This window comes from Gadus macrocephalus, chromosome 3, assembly GCF_031168955.1.
Source record: "Gadus macrocephalus chromosome 3, ASM3116895v1".
Taxonomy (NCBI): Eukaryota; Metazoa; Chordata; class Actinopteri; order Gadiformes; family Gadidae; genus Gadus; species Gadus macrocephalus.
The window spans coordinates 716,114-733,934 of NC_082384.1; the positions used below are offsets into that span (position 1 = coordinate 716,114).

At 44.7% G+C, this 17,821-nt stretch overlaps 2 protein-coding genes and 1 long non-coding RNA gene across 3 annotated transcripts in view; 2 read left to right on the plus strand and 1 right to left on the minus strand.

Annotated features, from left to right (window-relative positions):
• LOC132453341 (immunoglobulin superfamily DCC subclass member 4-like) overlaps positions 1-5,661 on the plus strand; it is a 99,777-nt gene extending 94,116 nt beyond the window's left edge. Inside the window, exon 2 of the mRNA XM_060046186.1 lies at positions 5,558-5,661. Coding sequence (XP_059902169.1) covers positions 5,558-5,646 — 89 coding nt within the window. The 3' untranslated portion in view covers positions 5,647-5,661. The remainder of the gene's footprint in view (positions 1-5,557) is intronic.
• On the minus strand, positions 35-14,753 carry LOC132453329 (syntaxin-3-like). Its single transcript, XM_060046174.1, has 10 exons — positions 14,372-14,753; positions 14,093-14,164; positions 13,457-13,556; positions 13,243-13,317; positions 11,978-12,048; positions 8,857-8,965; positions 4,029-4,102; positions 2,975-3,109; positions 1,667-1,777; positions 35-1,033 (listed from the first exon to the last, which is right to left on the minus strand). The coding sequence occupies exons 1-10, from the start codon at positions 14,399-14,401 to the stop codon at positions 956-958; spliced, it is 855 nt and encodes a 284-aa protein (XP_059902157.1). The 5' UTR covers positions 14,402-14,753; the 3' UTR covers positions 35-955.
• A 1,353-nt stretch (positions 14,754-16,106) lies between these two features.
• LOC132453352 (uncharacterized) lies at positions 16,107-17,448 on the plus strand. Its single transcript, XR_009524651.1, has 3 exons — positions 16,107-16,168; positions 16,407-16,451; positions 16,733-17,448. It is a non-coding gene; the product is annotated as an uncharacterized LOC132453352 (long non-coding RNA).
• The last annotated feature ends 373 nt before the right edge of the window (positions 17,449-17,821 follow it).

Genomic DNA, 17,821 nt, shown 5'->3' on the forward strand with positions numbered 1-17,821 from the left:
TATTAATTATACAACATTAAACAATACTGGTATGTTGTTGTAATGTAATTTTTATTTATTGAAAACTGAGAACGAACGCTACAAAAGCCACGACCCCAACATGCATGTTCTCAAATGGCCTACAACTTCCTGCAGTATTTCAAGTAGGCCTACCTAACAACGACATGAACGAACTGTATCCACACACACGACAAGACATGATGCTACGAGGAGGTTGATCAGTCTCAGGCCCTTTCACCACACCAAACACACATATGGTTCGGATCCAAAATACAGGCCAAATACATTTTCAATTTAGAAAAGAGAAAGAAAATATAAAAATTAGGAGCAGCATTGAGGGTCTAGAGAGTTTCGGGCCTTTAAGGAAGGTAGAATATATTCCAGCTAAAAACAACACAAATTCTAACTATTGCACGCACAAAAGCAATCACATAATTATGCATGGTTATGCATGCATGGTTATCGATAATCTTAAAAATAACAATGTTAGTCAATTACATTAAACAGGACAAAAATAAATAAACACTTATAGACGGGGCCGGAAAGGCAATGCAGTTGGGGTCAAATGTCCTGTCTGTTCTAATGAAGGAATTGTCTTAATGTGATTTTAACCGTGATAAGTCAATCAATCAATTAAAAAACGAATGTTGCTCTTAAAGCAGGACCTGCTTGTGATGCCTGAACTGAACAGTGGAAATAATTCACACCCATCTGCAACCACAAAAATATAAAATGTAAAAATTAGGAAACAATTAATAACATCACAATCAATACATGTAGAAAATGCAGAATCTTTTTTTTACCTGTATTTGTTGTAACATTATATAGAATGTTTTACTTTTCAATAATTTATTTTTCAAATGGACCAATTGTAAAGAGTCAACATGTTTAGCCAGTTTCTGGGTAGGGGATGGGGGCTGGCTGAGGAGGACGATGGAGGGAGCTGAACTCAAGGTCAGCGTATGAAGCTGTACAAGAAGGAGCCCAGGATGAGGGCCAGAATGACACAGCAACAGAAGATCATCATTTGCTTCTGGATAACATAAGACACAAAGAAGAAGAGAAATGGAATGGAAAAGAGAGAAAAGTACCATTATGAAGAGAAAGTGAGGAAAACCATGAAAATACAGATGAAAAACATGGAAACATAACTTATATACCACATGTTTCATATGTTGAGGTGAGGAAACGCTGCAACAGACTCCCTATCTATTTTGTTTTTCAAAGTGAATACCATCCACACAGTCTGCGGCTGGTACAGCCATCACAAAGGACATGACTCATTTTGCCTGGGGCCCCTGGTTGGTGAGGTCCGGCCCCAGAGATTCTCCTCAACATAGTCATGGTCATGTTTTAACCATGACATGGTTTTTCATCTGACACACTTTACTCTTTATGGAGTAGAGCCCCCACAGGAGCAGCAGGGGGCTCTGTTATAGGGCTACACACACTTTATGGAGCAGATCCCCAGGAAGATGAGCAGGGATCTGTATTCTAGTGCTACACATTCTTTATGAGCAGGGGGCTCTAGTCTAGTGCAACAAACTCTTTATTGAGTAGAGCCCCCACAGGAGCAGGGTACTCTATTCTAGGGCTACACACTCTTATGAGCAGGGTGCTATATTAGCGCTACACACTCTTTATGAGCACGGGGCTCCAGACTCACCCTGCGGGCCTCCTGCTGAAATTTTGCCGCCTTCTTGGTATCAGCCACAGCCCTCTCCACGAAGCCCACTGATTGGTCCATGTTGCTCTCGATTCTGTCAATCATACCACCCTGGAACGGACAAGATTATTAAGTTGAAGACAGATGTGTGCGCGCGTGCACACACACACACACACACACACACACACACACACACACACACACACACACACACACACACACACACACACACACACACACACACACACACACACACACACACACACACACACACACACACACACACACACACACACACACACACACACACACACACACACACACACTGTGGCAACCCGGCCCCAAACCCTCACGCCAGGCGGCCAGAGGGAGAGGTAGTGGATGGCGTACACCGCCGATATCCACCAGCCGGAGCCAAAGAGCAGCCCTTGCGTAACCTCAATCAAGGCAATGGAGAACACCTGCGGCAGAATATCAGGTACCCTTTAAAAGGCTGTTTGTTGCTCTCCCAGGGAAGGAGACCGGGAGACCAAGCGGAGCGGATTACCTCCAAGACCCGTTACGGACGGGCGGACTCGTGGATATAACGGACTTTCCCCAGTGGCCACGAGAGGACCCGCACGCCAGGACGACGCACGCCGACACGGCACGCACCACAAGAACGGCCTCACCGACGGGAGTGACCTCCCCCTCCAGGGACGAGACCGGCCCGGCCGGAGAGACAATTCCCCTGGACACCACCATTGCTCACGGAGTCACACGTATGATTTTTGGTTTTCCCGCGTTGGGCACCGACCCCGCGGGTTTTCCCCCCTTTATTTAATGAATAAATGCCCTACCGGGATTTGAACGACTTGGCGTGTGTTGATTTCGGCGTGGGAGACATTCCTGGGGCCGGGTCGCCACCACACACACACGCACACGCACACGTGTGTGTGTGTGGAATAAAGCATGTTTTTAATATTTGAAATAAAGCATGTTTTTAATATTTCTCCTTACATCCCCCATTACCAGGGATGACACCAGATTGGTTGTGTGGGGGTCCCATCAACACATTCTAATTGGTCACATTGAAAATCATTTTTCAGTGGAAAGCTTCCCGGTTAGGGTCTCAAACATTTCAGAGTTATATTTTACCAAAACGTTTAAAATTGAAAAGGGGGACATTATGGCAAATCACAGCGTCTGCTTGTTTCTCCAGAATGGTAGTGGAATTTGGAGGGTTTACGCATGCACAAGATGATATGTGTGCATGGGCATCTGAAGGTGTATGTCTCTGTGCCTGTGAGCTCTGTTCCCTGGTGGTACCTGGTTCTCAACAAGCATGGCGATGTCCACAAACATGTCATGGAGCTCCTTGATGCTGCTCTCCAGACGCATGATGTCTTTGTGTCGCGCCTCGATCTCATTCAGAGCCTGCTGGTTGATCTTGGACTCTGTGATCTAACATGGAGGCAAATAGAGAACACAGGGTGATAGGAATAGAGCACCGTGCGATAGCAATAGAGCACAGTGTGATAGGAATAGAGCAGAGTCCGATAGGAATAGAGCACTCAGTGTGATAGGAATAGTGCAGTATGATAGGAATAGAGAGTGAGATACTGACAAATAACAGGCATAGAGAGAGACGGACAGAAAAAAAGAGTGACACAAATGCTGTGACAGACAAAGAGGGATAGATAGGGAGAGACGGACAGGTAGATACAGAGAGACATCGAGCTAGAGACAAAGACAGACTGACAGACACACAGAGACAGAGACACAACGAACGTGAAAGAGGAAAGCCTCTGAAAGAATGTCTCTTTCCATCTCTGACAACAAGAGAAGCAGAGATGGAAAGCACAGTCAGACATAAAGCATATGGCAACATCTTAATCAATGTCAGCTTATAAAAAAGACATTAGGAAGCTGCTCTTGTGATAATTATTAATAAGAACAACATCTTTGTTTAGCCACAGGGTGGCAGAGGAAGATGGCAAAGCCCTCCCTTCTTTGCTGTGTTCTAGAACAGATGTTTTGGGTAAACATTATGGGATTGTGTGTATTGACTGAATGCTTTGATTCCACAAGGTTTCTTTGAGGCCTGTTTAATATGCTTTGAGATATGTAATAGACATTAAGGTTGGATTGGCAGTCTTGCAGTAGTTACTCTGTAATTACTTTTACGAAAACAGCCACCCTCTCCAGTAATATCCACACGGATGGTTCAAAGACAAGCAGCCCATCCAGACTGTCACCAAGGCTCCGGCGCCCAGTGGGGAACGGCCCGCACTCAGCAGGGGCAGGGCATGGGTGGAGGCACGGTGAAGCAATTTGAGGCAGGTTGAGAGGACATGAAGGAACCACAACTTGTGGGTCTTACCCCAGCGCTGAAGACGGCTGCGTTGCCCCCCTCAAGCATCTCCTCCAGCTCCTCATCCGTCGTGGCTTTCCCGGCTGGCCAGACAGGCACACAGATAGGTAGACAGAGAGGCAGAGAGACAGACAGTCAGACAGACAGGCACACAGATAGGTAGACAGAGAAGCAGACAGTTGGACAAAGAGGCAGAAAGACAGACAGTTAGGCAGACACACACACAGACAGGTAGACAGAGAGACAGTTTGACAGAGAGGCAGAGAGACAGACAGTTAGACAGACAGGCACACAGACAGGCAGACAGAGGCAGAGGTTTGAAAAGCAGCAGATCTGCGTGTGTTTGGGTGCTAGGCCCATCCTTCAGCACCAAGCAGGGATGTGCTTAGGAAGAGTTTCCGGGAGGACAACCCAGGAAAGAGGACAGTAGATAATAACCTAGGTGGAAGGAAAATGTCGACAGAATAACCCACCAGAGAGATCCAACAAGAGAGTCCTGCCAGTACTAAGAACAATGTGGGTGTGGGGGAAAGTCATACCCTAGGTTTTTGTTATAAAAAAACATTTTGGCAAAAGTGATGGTTTGCTACAGCAGTGAAGGTAATTTAGTTTTGTGTTTAACCATTGCGGCTTTGCGCTGTCTCGAGGTGTAAAACCCGCAGGCGAAGGTCGAAACTAGTATGTCGAACTCTCGCTATCCCACTGATCGCCTCAGAGCTGAGTGTTAACCAGACTCCCTCTGAAAATAACGCTGTACCGATATGTACGGTGGTGCGGCCTAGCACTGTCTCGAGGTGTAAAACCGGCAGGCGAGGGCCGCGAACAGTATGTCGAAATCGCACCATCCCCTTGAGCGCTTCAGTGTGTTAACCGGAAAATAATAAAATGGAAGCACTCAGAATAGGGTTCATGAATATAAGGTCGCTTTCATCTAAAGCGCTCTTGGTCCATGATCTAATTGTTGATAATAAGATCGACATACTGGGCCTTTGGGAAACCTGGTTAAAACCAGATGAGTTTCTAGCCCTAAACGAAGCTACTCCCCCCAATAACGTTAGCGCCCAAGTATCTAGAGAAGTTAGGAAACGTGGTGGAGTAGCCCTGATATCTAATTCTAAGCTTAATTTAAAGTCAAAGAATAGATATACATTCAGATCTTTTGAGGTGCTTGCGTTCTGCTCCTCAGCTCCCCGACAAGCGAAAGAGTTCAAGTCTCTTTCGTTTTAGCTGTAGTATACTGTTCCCCAGGACCGTATTCACTTTTTGTTGATGAGTTTTCTGATTTTGCAACTGATCTGGCTGCATATGATTATTCAGACAATATTTTGCTTATTGGGGATTTCAACGTTCATGTGAATAATCCATCTGATTCCCTTGCAAGGGCTTTTCTGTCCATTACAGACACGCTAGGCTCGTCCAGCACCCAACTCGGTGGAAACACGCTGGACCTCGTTTTGACCCGTGGTGTAGGCATTTCACAGCTAGTGGTCTCTCCATACACCTCAGCTATATCAGACAATTTTTTGCTCACTTTCCAGGTGGTGGTATCCTGCCCCTGCGACGATCAGCAGGCTACTTTCAGCTGTCGCCGCTTCACACCTGCAACCAATACAGCTATGGCAGATAAGTTACCCTGTTCACTTGCTCCTCTTTGTAACTATAGGGGTTCTGTGGAGTGCCTTACTGATGACCTCAACATTGCCTTCTCTGCTGCCATTGATTCAGTTGCTCCGCTCATAATTAAAAAACGATCATTGAAAAAACCAGCTCCCTGGTTTAATGCAGAAATGCACAAACTGAAGCGAAGCTGCTAAACTTGAGGTCTTTCATCTTGCATGGCAAAACAGTCTTCCCACCTGTAAGGGTTCACTGACTACTGCCAGGAACGCCTACTTTTCCAGTATCATCAACTTCAATAGAAACAATCCCAAGTTTATTTTTGACACGGTGAAGATTCTGATTCAGAAACAGACTGAGACCGTAGGCTCCTCCATCGTTGCAGGAGCATTCATGGATTTCTTTGAGAATAAGATTCAATCGATTAGAGAGGAAATTGATGCTTGCCGTGCAGCTTGTCTTACATATCCTGCGGGGCAGGATGGGGAACTCTGACGCAACTCTCCTGGAGTTCAAGGCATTTCCTCTGGTGGAACTTGAAAGGGTGATAAAGGCATCGATACCAACAACTTGTATGTTGGATCCTCTCCCTTCCAGGGTTCTTAAGGAACTTCTTCCCACGGTGGGGCCTGCAATCCTCTTGCTTATGAATCTCTCGCTTTCAACAGGAATTGTTCCCTCCAATTTCAAGGCTGCGGTGATAAAACTGCTACTCAAAAAGCCTGGCCTAGATCCTGAATTAGTCAGGAACTATCGGCCTATCTCGAACCTGCCCTTCCTGTCCAAGGTACAGGAAAGGATTGTAAGAAAAGCTAATCGTCGATTATCTGACGGGGAACAATCTCTTCGAACCTTCCAGTCGGGGTTCAGGAATCTCCACTCAACTGAAACTGCTGTTACAAGAGTTGTAAATTACATCCTTCTTGCTTTGGATAAAAATACAAGCTCAATGATTGTGCTGCTGGACCTGAGTGCTGCGTTCGACACGATCGACCACAGCACTCTTCTTCACCGTCTTGAGCACTATGTTGGTTTCAGGGGTACGGCTTTTGGTTGGCTTGAATCGTACCTCACAGATAGAACCCAATTTGTGCTCCATGAGAGTTCAGAATCAAAGCACTGCAAACTACGCTTTGGCGTACCACAAGGGTCGGTCCTTGGTCCATTACTTTTTGCAATATACATGCTTCCCTTGGGCAACGTTATCCGCAGCTTCGGAATTAGTTTCCACTGCTACGCGGATGACACCCAGCTCTTCATTACTGTAGATTCAGGGGACTCGGCCCAGATCTGGAGGTTTGAGTTCTGTCTGGCTGCGGTGAAGGACTGGATATCACAAAACTTCCTACAGCTTAACACCGGGAAGACAGAGCTGATAATTATCGCCTCGAAGCGGGACCGGAGAGAGTTTGAGGATGTCTCACTTTGGTTGGATGGCCTCGCCATCCCATAGAGTGCATCTGTCAAAAATCTTGGTGTCCTGTTCGACCCTCAACTGTGCTTTGACCAACATGTTAGAAGTGTAACTAGAATTGCCTTTTTCCATCTGAGAAACATTGCAGGAATCAGACCAATGTTATCTGCAGCAGATGCAGAGACACTGATTCATGCATTTCTTTCATCAAGACTGGATTATTGCAATGCACTGTTCTCGGGACTACCAAACTCTACCACGAAAAGTCTACAGCTTGTACAGAATGCTGCAGCTAGACTGCTGATCAGAACGAGAAGGTTTGATCATATCACACCTATTCTCGCCTCTCTGCACTGGCTACCAATAACTTTCAGATCGGACTTTAAGGTGCTACTGCTAACCTATAAAGCCTTGCATGGATTATCTCCATCCTACCTGAAGGACCTGATCATTCCTTATAGTCCTTCGCGGTCCCTCCGGTCTTCGGGAGCTGGCCTTCTTTCACTGCCGAAGGTTATAAAGAAATCGGCTGGACAGAGGGCGTTTGCCTATCGAGCCCCCTTCCTATGGAATAGGCTGCCACCAGTGCTCAGGGAAGTCTCCTCATGGTTAACCGGCCAGCACCACATCACTATTTTAATATGATGTGCATGTATTTACCTGTATGTCAATTATGGCACCCACTGCACTCCTGACCATCCCTGGAAGAAGGGATCCCCTACTATGCGTTTCTTCTCAAGATTTTTTCTTGCCCTTGTGGGGGCTTGGGTAAAGGGGGGTGTCATAAATATTTCGCCTGTTAAGCCCTTTGAGACTGTAATGGTGATGAAATGCTATACAAATAAATTGAATTGAAAATTGAATTGAACCATTGCGTTTCAAGGCCATAGTGAATATCAATCTCTGACATTGTATTATCATTTGAATGAGATCCAATGAAAACATGGTTTGTCTACACCAGTGTTGGGAGTAACGCGTTACAAAAGGAATGTAATTGCTGTAATGCATTACTTTATGCTGTAACACGGTAAGGCATTACAAAAAAAAGAGGTTATATTTTATTTGCTACAAATCTTAGTAACCCGAAAATTAACTTTACTTAATTAAAGTAAAGTTAATTACTTCCTCTTACTGCTATAGAAGAAGATCACCTCAGTCTGCGTTGAAGCCCAACTCAATGCTGATTGGTCCTCTGTCAGTACCCACTTTTCTCTCTTTACGTTTTTTGTCAGACTAATTTTAAGGTGTTGGTGTCCTTGAAGCAGAGCTAATTTATGGCGTTCATCCCTTGGTCCCGTGAGACACCTGGAGCTAGAATGACTCCTAGGACTCAGACCAACCCAGACTCACTGATCTCCATCTGGAGCTAGAATGACTCCTAGGACTCAGACCAACCCAGACACAATGATCTCCATCTGGAGGTGGAGTGACTCCTAGGACTCAGACCAACCCAGACTTACTGATCTCCATCTGGAGCTAGAGTGACTCCTAGGAGTCAGAGGAACCAACTCAGACTCACTTTTCTCAAGCTGGAGGTAAGGTGGCTCAGAGGGAGGAACCAGACCAACCCAGACTCACTTTTCTCAAGCTGGAGGTAGAGTGGCTCAGAGGGAGGAACCAGACCAACCCAGACTCACTGATCTCCACCTGGAGGTAGAGTGGCTCCCGGGACTAAGACCAACCCATACTCACTGCTCTCCACCTGGAGGTAGAGTGGCTCCAGGGACTCAGACCAACCTAGACTCACTGATATCCAGCTGGAGGTAGAGTGACTCAGACAGGGGAACCAGACCAACCCAGACTCACTGATCTCCAGCTGCCTGGCGATGCGGCCTTTGCTTTTGTCCCTGAAGTCCATCTGAGCCTCGTTGTACTTTGTCATCACCTCCACAAATTTCTTGGCCAGGATAGCGTGCTGAGGAAATAGAAAAATGATGCTGATAAACCAAAGCAGTTTGAACATAAGGCATCATGGAAATCAATAAAAAAAAGCCTTTGATGCCATAAAAGATTCAAAAGCTCCAACAGCAAATAGAGAATTACTTGACATTGAGTGTAAACAGACACTCCCAACACTCTGCCCCTCTGTCACTTATAGTGGGATGTGCTTGTATGCATTTTAAGGAAGGATGCTCTGGACAAAACCAACAGGACACTTTGCTTTAGGGGCATGGGGGAAAGGAGTGTAAGTTGGAGGCAAACAGCAGTGCGTGATCACTATAAACTGGTGAAATGATATCTCTCTTAGTCCAACGATACAAGCCACGACTACTAGCCACAACATGCAAATCTGTTTGGGCTGAAATAGACTAGTAAAAACTATCAGTATTCTCAACACATTCTGGTGCACGCAATCAACATTTAAGTATATTGTTGTTACTGTATATCTTCCTCCAACGTACGAAGATATAATACACTTTTCTTTCTCTTCAAACATGTTTATAACGTAGCGTAACAGAGTATTCCCTTGTTGCTGGTCCCAGACCAGTACATGGAACTAGGACACAAAAGGGTTGTGTTATGAATCCTTTTCCTAGAGTAGGCATTGGAGGATATACTGGACCTGGACTGGTTACGGGTCTGGGCCCTGTTTCCCGACAACGATAGATCCACGCTCGTACGATCATTCTCACGATTACGATGGATCGCAAGATCCATCGTAAATTTCTTTTGAGCGTTTCCTGAAACCCCTCTTAACATGAACGTGTGTTCACCGCACTCACAACATTCGTAGGATTGTAACTGTCTACTGACACGGTGCTGAAATGGGAGACGCAGGAATGTCGCTGGAAAATGGGGTTGAAAAGCGTTAAAATATATCCCCATCAAGGCGAACAGCAGAGTAGCCTATGAAAAGAATAGACTGCAATAATATGAATGCTAAAGATATTAAAACACAATTGATTAGGCCTAGGCCGATATAAGTCCTAATCCTGAATGCCCTGTGCGTACATTTTTTCACGGCATTTCCCCCCCTGAAATAATTCCATATTACAAAAACCAAAAATAGCTTGTGAGACAACTACATTTATCTTAATGTGCTGATTTCTGAAACACGCTTTGCGCAGCAAAGAGAGCCGACTTCATCTGATTCCGGTTTCATTGATTGGCGCACACTCTCTAGTCTAGAATATTTGTAGACATTAAAAATGTAACGTTCCAATCATTCATTATCATTCAAACGCAGAGGCTAGGCATTGACACATGGCTATTGCTGACCCGATTAGGAGAGCTTGGTCTCTGCCCATATTGTTTGGTAGGATGATGTAGGTCTTTTGACATTGCCGAGCCGGTTCGGTTGCAGCTTGGCACGCCCAGCGATTTCACCTTCTTATCTCAAGTTTCCTGTGTAAAACCGAGGGGTTAAAATCCCCCGTTCATCACGGCACAGGCTTTCTTGTTTCACTGGGGAAGACGGGGTTGCTTACGGAGTCTCTGACCTCTTTAGAATAATTTGTATTATTGCATACTCCCGAATGTTTACATTCGGGACACCCGCATGCAATAAGACACCCGCATGCAATAATGAGTGTAGACTACAAACGCGATTAACTATGGTCAGGGATGTTCGTTACTGTCTAGACAGTGTCCAATAAATAGTGAACTTCATCACAGCCTCATCGAAGCGCCTACAGTGCTTAATGCAAACAAACGCAACAAAATTCGCCTGCAGAAATTCTCCGACACCCGCTGTTCTCTCAGAGGGAGAGAGCATGTGCATCTCAAAAGCAACCTCCCACACAAGAGCAATGGAATCATTAGATTTTATTATATGCCTTGTGACGTGGCGTTTGATCGGTACATTTCGGCTGCGCATGTATTTTAAATCAAAAGGGAACGCTAAAGCCTCTGCAACCCAGAGAACCAAAGCCTGGCAGCGGATCGCTGACCGCGTAAATGCGCAAGTTTCATGCCAAAAGCATGATCCTTAATATTTGAGCCATGAATCTATTAATATCCCAGTTAAGCATTCTTAACGTTCCTTCCACATAACCCTTTTCTTCTAAAAAATATGTACTCCGATGGCTCCCAAGCGGTCAGCGGATCAAGTAAAAATGAAGTATAAAAACATCATACAAACTGGTAAGCTTTTCCCACCATGGTATTGGTATATTTTGTCAGTCCAGCATTGAAATTGTCATACCATATTTGTCACTCCTGCATTTTAATAAGCCCTTTTTCAAGCCAATCGTAAAAAGGCTGACAGTCAGCAGACTGGATCTGGCCCTCAAATTTTCTTGCCATTAGACATTAATTCAGGGCGCCCTGGCATGGAGGTATTTGTATGATAGGAAGCCGATGAAAATCTTGGTCCGGACGTGGATGGGTCATCTGAAAGGACTGAGATGTGCTCAGCATCTCCAACATTATAGAGAAAACTACCATTTGCAAAAACGGAGGGCTACGCAAATAGTCTGGAGTGAACTGAGACCAGGTCCTCGATTGGTAGTGTCGGCTATGTAAGGCTGGAGAAGGCTATCTAAATATATTAAAGATTTGCGCGAGAATCTATGTCTCTCCAGCAAAAAGTCATCCAGTTATGCCAAGATGTCGAGCCGTGGTCTTATTAATAGCTCCCGGTGGATTGCACGAATAATTTGCGCTCCGATATCAACAGGCCTCTCGTCAAAAGGGCATGCCATTGTGAACACATGAAATCTGCAGTGAACGCGGGTTTAAATACCCAAAACCGGGTTATGTTCCAAACTTAACCTGCGCAAAACCTGCTCCGACCAGGTTTGATTCAGAGCATATGTTTCTATAGTAACTAACATACCGTGTTCATTTTGGAATGGAAAACCTAGGGTTACTGCAAACCCTGGGTTAACTTACCCGGTTATGTCATAAAACCGGCTTTGTGGAATACCCCTCTGCTCCTCTCTGGTACGTAACCACACATCATCCTCATAAAGACTCACAGACTGACCTGTGATTTACGTATCCGGAGGTCAGCCGAGGCCCTCTCATCTGTGTTGGTCTCCAGCTGCTTTTCAATTGCTAATATACACACACACACACACACACACACACATACAAAATCCCACATGGAGGCACACATGCAAGCGTGCACACACACACACACACACAAACACACACACACACACACACACACACACACACACACACACACACACACACACACACACACACACACACACACACACACACACACACACACACACACACACACACACACACACACAACACAGACACAAACATGCAAGCGTGCACACACAAACACAAACACACACACACACACACACACAAAACCATGCACTTGCACACACACACAGAAGCATGCACGTGCACAGAAACACACACACACACACACAAATACAAATACATGCAAGCGTGCACACAAACACACACAAACAGACATGAATGTGCAACACACACACACACACACACACACACACACACACACACACACACACACACACACACACACACCCACACACACCCACAGTCATTCAAATCAGGAAACAAAGTTTAGAGGTACGGCAGGAGGTTATCAAATATTTATTAGTTGATGTCAATTTTTTTTTGTATATCTCCCGGATGAGGGACTCTACTATATAATATAGTCATTATAAGCCCCCCTTAAACCCTGATTGATTAACATCCAATATCTAGCCCAGGGGTCAGCAAAACACAGTGCCCGCGGGCACCAGGGCGCCCGCAAGGACTATATGAGGGGCCCGCAGGCCTGAAATAGCACAGCTCATTCTTGAACGACTCTTTCCCACCTTTTTTAAGTCATTGTTGATAATTATTGTGAGAAATCATTAACATGATCAGTGTCTTCACATAGATGAGTATCATTAATCAATATTAATAATATATAACTAAAGGCAAACTGAGCAAATTTGTTATTTCAGAAGAGTGTATCAAACTGGGTGCCCTTCGTATGACTCAGTACCCATGAAGTAGCTCTCAGGTTCAAAAAGGTTGGTGACCCCTGATATAGCCGGCCTATTGTATTAGTGTTCGGACAATCAGTATTTTATTATTCAAAATAAACACATTGATCCATTGGGCTAATCCAGGAGTATTCTTTCTAAAATGGAGTCAATAACCAGGAAACGGTTGATATGCAGTGCTACGGTATAACCTGCAGTATATTTGCTTTCCCCCCCACTTTCTACCGGTTGTTAAATAACACAGTAGCTATGGGAACAGAGGAGCGCATACTTTTGAGTTTGTTGCGGGCGTTGTTGGCGGACTTCTTGATCTCATTGGTCAGGGCCTCCAGGTCGTCCTGTGTTTCTGGAGGTCACGAGGGGGACACAGGGGTCACAGAGTCAGAGCAGCGCCACATGGACGATGGAAGACAAATAAACAATGCGATGTGACCGAGGGTCGTGTGGCTCATGCGTTAGTGTGTAGGACTTCATCATGTATTTACTCTTCTCAGAGGTGGGTGCTGACAGGATGGTGGAATAGAGCTTCTTAATGTCTGCAACGCTCGTGTCAATCTTATCGATACTTCCACGGATGTCCTCGATCTGTAACGCACACACACACACACATGCAGACACACTCACAGTTGTACACATACATGGACGCGCACACACACACTCACACACAAACACACACATACACACACACATACACACACACACACACACACACACATGCACACGCACTTACTTACTCTCTCACACACACACACACACACACACACAGACAGACAGGCAGGCAGGCAGGCACACACACACACACACACACACACACACACACACACACACACACACACACACACACACACACACACACACACACACACACACACACACACACACACACACACAAACAAACATACAATTCAGAAACATACTATATCCACCTGGTTCCCAGACTGATTCAGCATTGTGAATATCCTATCATATAAGACCTGTTTTACTGGTTTGTTGTTATTTAAATTGAAAATGACCAGTAGAGTAACATTTCAATATCATGCAACCTTAAAAGCAATAGAATGGAATTGAGGAAAGGACGGATGGAAAAAAGAGAGAAGGATCAAACAAACATTGTCAGTGACCTGAGCAAAGAAATCATCCATAAATGCCTGGTTTTCCACTGGGATCTCCACCTCCTCTCCAGGGTCACTCTTCTGTACGGACCAATCACATGAGAGTTATGACTGCCGTGTGTCGGCCTATTGGCTGTGGTGTACACTACTCAAACTACTACAACTACTAAGTAATCAATGACAACCCTTTGCTTCAGAACAGAGAGGTGTCCCCCCCCCCCCCAGCAGCCAGGGTCCGGTCACTGCTCCGCTCCGTCACATAAACATATTGTACAGTTGAACACGTACCTCCTTCAGCTGGGCCAATCTGTCTTTCATTTTGATACTTGTTTGGTGTCTGAGTTAAGTACAAGTAAAACGCTGGAAGGCAACGCGCTAATCTAGGCCTACAAACGGCTCTAAAATGGCCCCCAAATGAGCTGTGGTCCAGTAATTAGCCTGAATCAATCCAGAGAGCTGAAAGAGGTGTTCCAATGGGAGAAAAACAAAAGAGGTGAAGCACAAATTAAAAAATGCATCCAGGAATAAAAGGTATTGTCGTTGTAACACTGCTCTATTCCTGCAAACTCCACCGCACTGTCTCTACAGTCAATATGGCAGCCGCCCCTCTAACCTGCTGCTACTAAGCCTCTCTCCTCTAAGAACAGATTAAGACAACCGTCGTCCACATGGTGTGTGTGTCTGAGGGTGTGTGTGTCTGAGGGTGTGTGTGTGTGTGTGTGTGTGTGTGAGCGTGTCTGTGGGTGCATGTGGGGGGGAGGGGGAGGATGGGGGGCACCACAGATCCTACTTCCTTCTTATTAATCTCATGCATGCTCAAAGGCGGTGACAATTCATTATTGTACTTGAGAGACATTTGTGTGGTGAACAGCTCTTATGTTAACACTCACATGTCCCTCTGTGCAGAGGCTGCTACGATACTCCAAGGGCCATCAATAGACAGACAGACGGATTAATTGACATGAAAGTACTTGTTGACTGTTATTCCATTCCACAGGACAATCAGCAACCCATAATAAATAAAAAAAATGCATGTCAACATCAATATCATATCGTCCAATGCCTGTGCCACAATCAGCGACGAGCAGGGTCTGTCTGCGTCCTGCAAGACGGAGGCGTAACTTGTAGTAGGCGCAACTTGTAGTAGGCGTAACTTGTAGTAGGAGGCGTAACTTGCAGTAGGAGGAGGCGTGTCTTGTACTTATCTAAATCGCGGTCCACGTGAGCTCTTCCTTGAAGTCGAAGTCTGATCATGTCGGTAAGTAAAAAGAAGTGGATTAACAAGAATGAATGTTTTGTTTTTACAAGCTTATTGAACTCTAGAAATAGGGCAGACTACTTGTGGTTGTGCTGCTGTTTAACATTCTTTACGAAATGTTGGAACGCTAAGGCCTACTGTTTTAACATTGAAAGAAATCTCAGCTTTCGCCAAAGTCTTATAGACGTTACAGTGTTCAGTTCAGTGGTTCAGTTCCTTTATTTCTGGGGTGTCAAACTCATTTTCAGCACGGCCACATGAGCATTATGTTTTTCCTCAAAGGGCCGCCATGTCTCGTCTACATGCGTGACCACAAACTGTCTGGTTTCTGGCCATATCAATCACAGTCCCAATACGTCTGTGTTCTAACTTCCTCACCACTTCATCTCGTCTTCCTTTCCTGTTGCTAAACGGTTCAGTTTTGCACCATAGTTGAGTTCAATAGTGACATGCAGTGCATGTGGACCTGCCAGTTTTGTGTTGCGGAATTGCAATATTATTGAAGTGAATGATTAAAACTGATTTCAAGCAGGCCAAAGAGCTGCAATTATTATTCAAGCGTTTGGGATCAGGCCGCATGAAATGATGTGATGGGGTGGTTTCAACCCTGGACCATATGTTTGACACCCCTGCTTTATGTTATAAGGTCATGTTCATGTGGACCTTATGCTAGGACAGTCACATGCATATGCCATCATAAAGACAAGATGATAGTGAGGGCATCAGGGGTTTACTGTTTCTTTCTAATTGGTTGCACAATACACGGAGATCTTGCACAAAGGATAAATCCTGGAGAATGGACAGAGAAAACTGGGTACCATTTTGAGGTAAGTGATATTCATTTGTATCAAGCTTTAAAGCCTGCATTTTTTTGCAATAGCAAACTTCAATTGGCACCATTGCAATAAATGCTGATGGTGGTATTATTCTGTTAGAAGTTTCCTCGGCCAACCAGTGGGAATGACTGTGGAGTCTTTATGATAATGGTAAGGCATGTTTTCATGCCTTGCTGTCATTCGTGTGTTCACCCATTCATGTTTTCCTTGTTTGTTGTTTTTTTTGCAGTTGACCTTGTATGTTGCACTTGATGCTCCCTTCGACTACACCATAGTAAGGAAGGATCATATATGTTTAGTGTGATGGAATTTATAATAGCTACATATTTAAAGATGTCATAAGTCTATGTTTAGGTTGATATGCCAGCACTTAGGAGGTGGTGGTGTATTATGCTGATGGAGAACTTCTAACTGGACAAGTTCTTATTTAACATTAGGGCATTTACAGATTCTCACATGATTCAACCTTTAATAGCAGGATTCATGCTTCAAGTCATTGCATTTCTGATATTTTTGGCATTTTCCACTCTTATCTCCCTCCACTACCTCATTTAGCCATGGCAAGCTTTTTGCACACTCGACCAATGAATCCATGGATCTCCTAAAAGGTCATCGGCAGCCTGTGATGTGTCTGAGGAAGCACACGTTAGAGGAGAAGGATGTAATAGGTTGCCTTTCATAGAATTTCTGGTCATAAACACAGATGATGGTTGCGTTTACATTTGATGGATGAAATAGTAGACATTGTGACAAGAAGATTATTGGCTTTTATTAGTAACACCTGTGCTTACCTTGCTACTTCCTGGAAAACTGGCTGCTGCAACATGGGTCCATAATTAAAATAGTATGAACACACTATACTGACTTTTGCACGTAGAATCACTGCCATCAACAGTAAGACTTAGCCAGGCAGTGCCTCCTAGTGGCTCCACATTTCGTTCCACCACATACGAAGTGAAAGTGGATGGTCATATCAGGATAAGTAAGACCCCCCTCATAACATACACAGCACCCTGGCCCCCCTAACCTGTTATTACCAGTAAGATCCCCCCCATCATACAGTACACTACCCCCCCACCCCTGCCACAACAGCTCTGCCCATCCTCAGTAAGCCCCCCCGCCTTTCATTCTTCGTAAATTAGTCCCATCGTCCACCACCCTACTCCCTTCTGTATCGAAACCCCCATGTTGTATTCCCTTGAATCTGAAACTATTGTACAAAGTGCAATTCACAATAAACATGAAAATACCTGTTGTAACTCTGCCTTTGTATTCTATCAGGCCATGAGCGTGGAAGAGCAAGACCCCAAGTTCAGTTTTCTTTGTTATCATCAAATAAGCTTTCTACTGCCAAAGCATCACAAAATGCCAACAAGTTTGTGTTGTCTGTTTCAGGCTTTGAGAATGGACGAATAAGAGGCGCCAACTAAATGTATTCAATACAATTATTTGAATTATTATTATTATTGTCTTTTTTTTTACCGATGCATATGCATTTCTTAAATGCATATTCTTAAATGCATATGCATTTCTTAAATGCACATTCACGTAAGCCAGTAAGGCTATGATTAAGCTAATCAAGAGCATATTTTTAAATGAGCGGGTCGGTGCATTATTTTTATATAAAGGCCTAATATTTGAGGT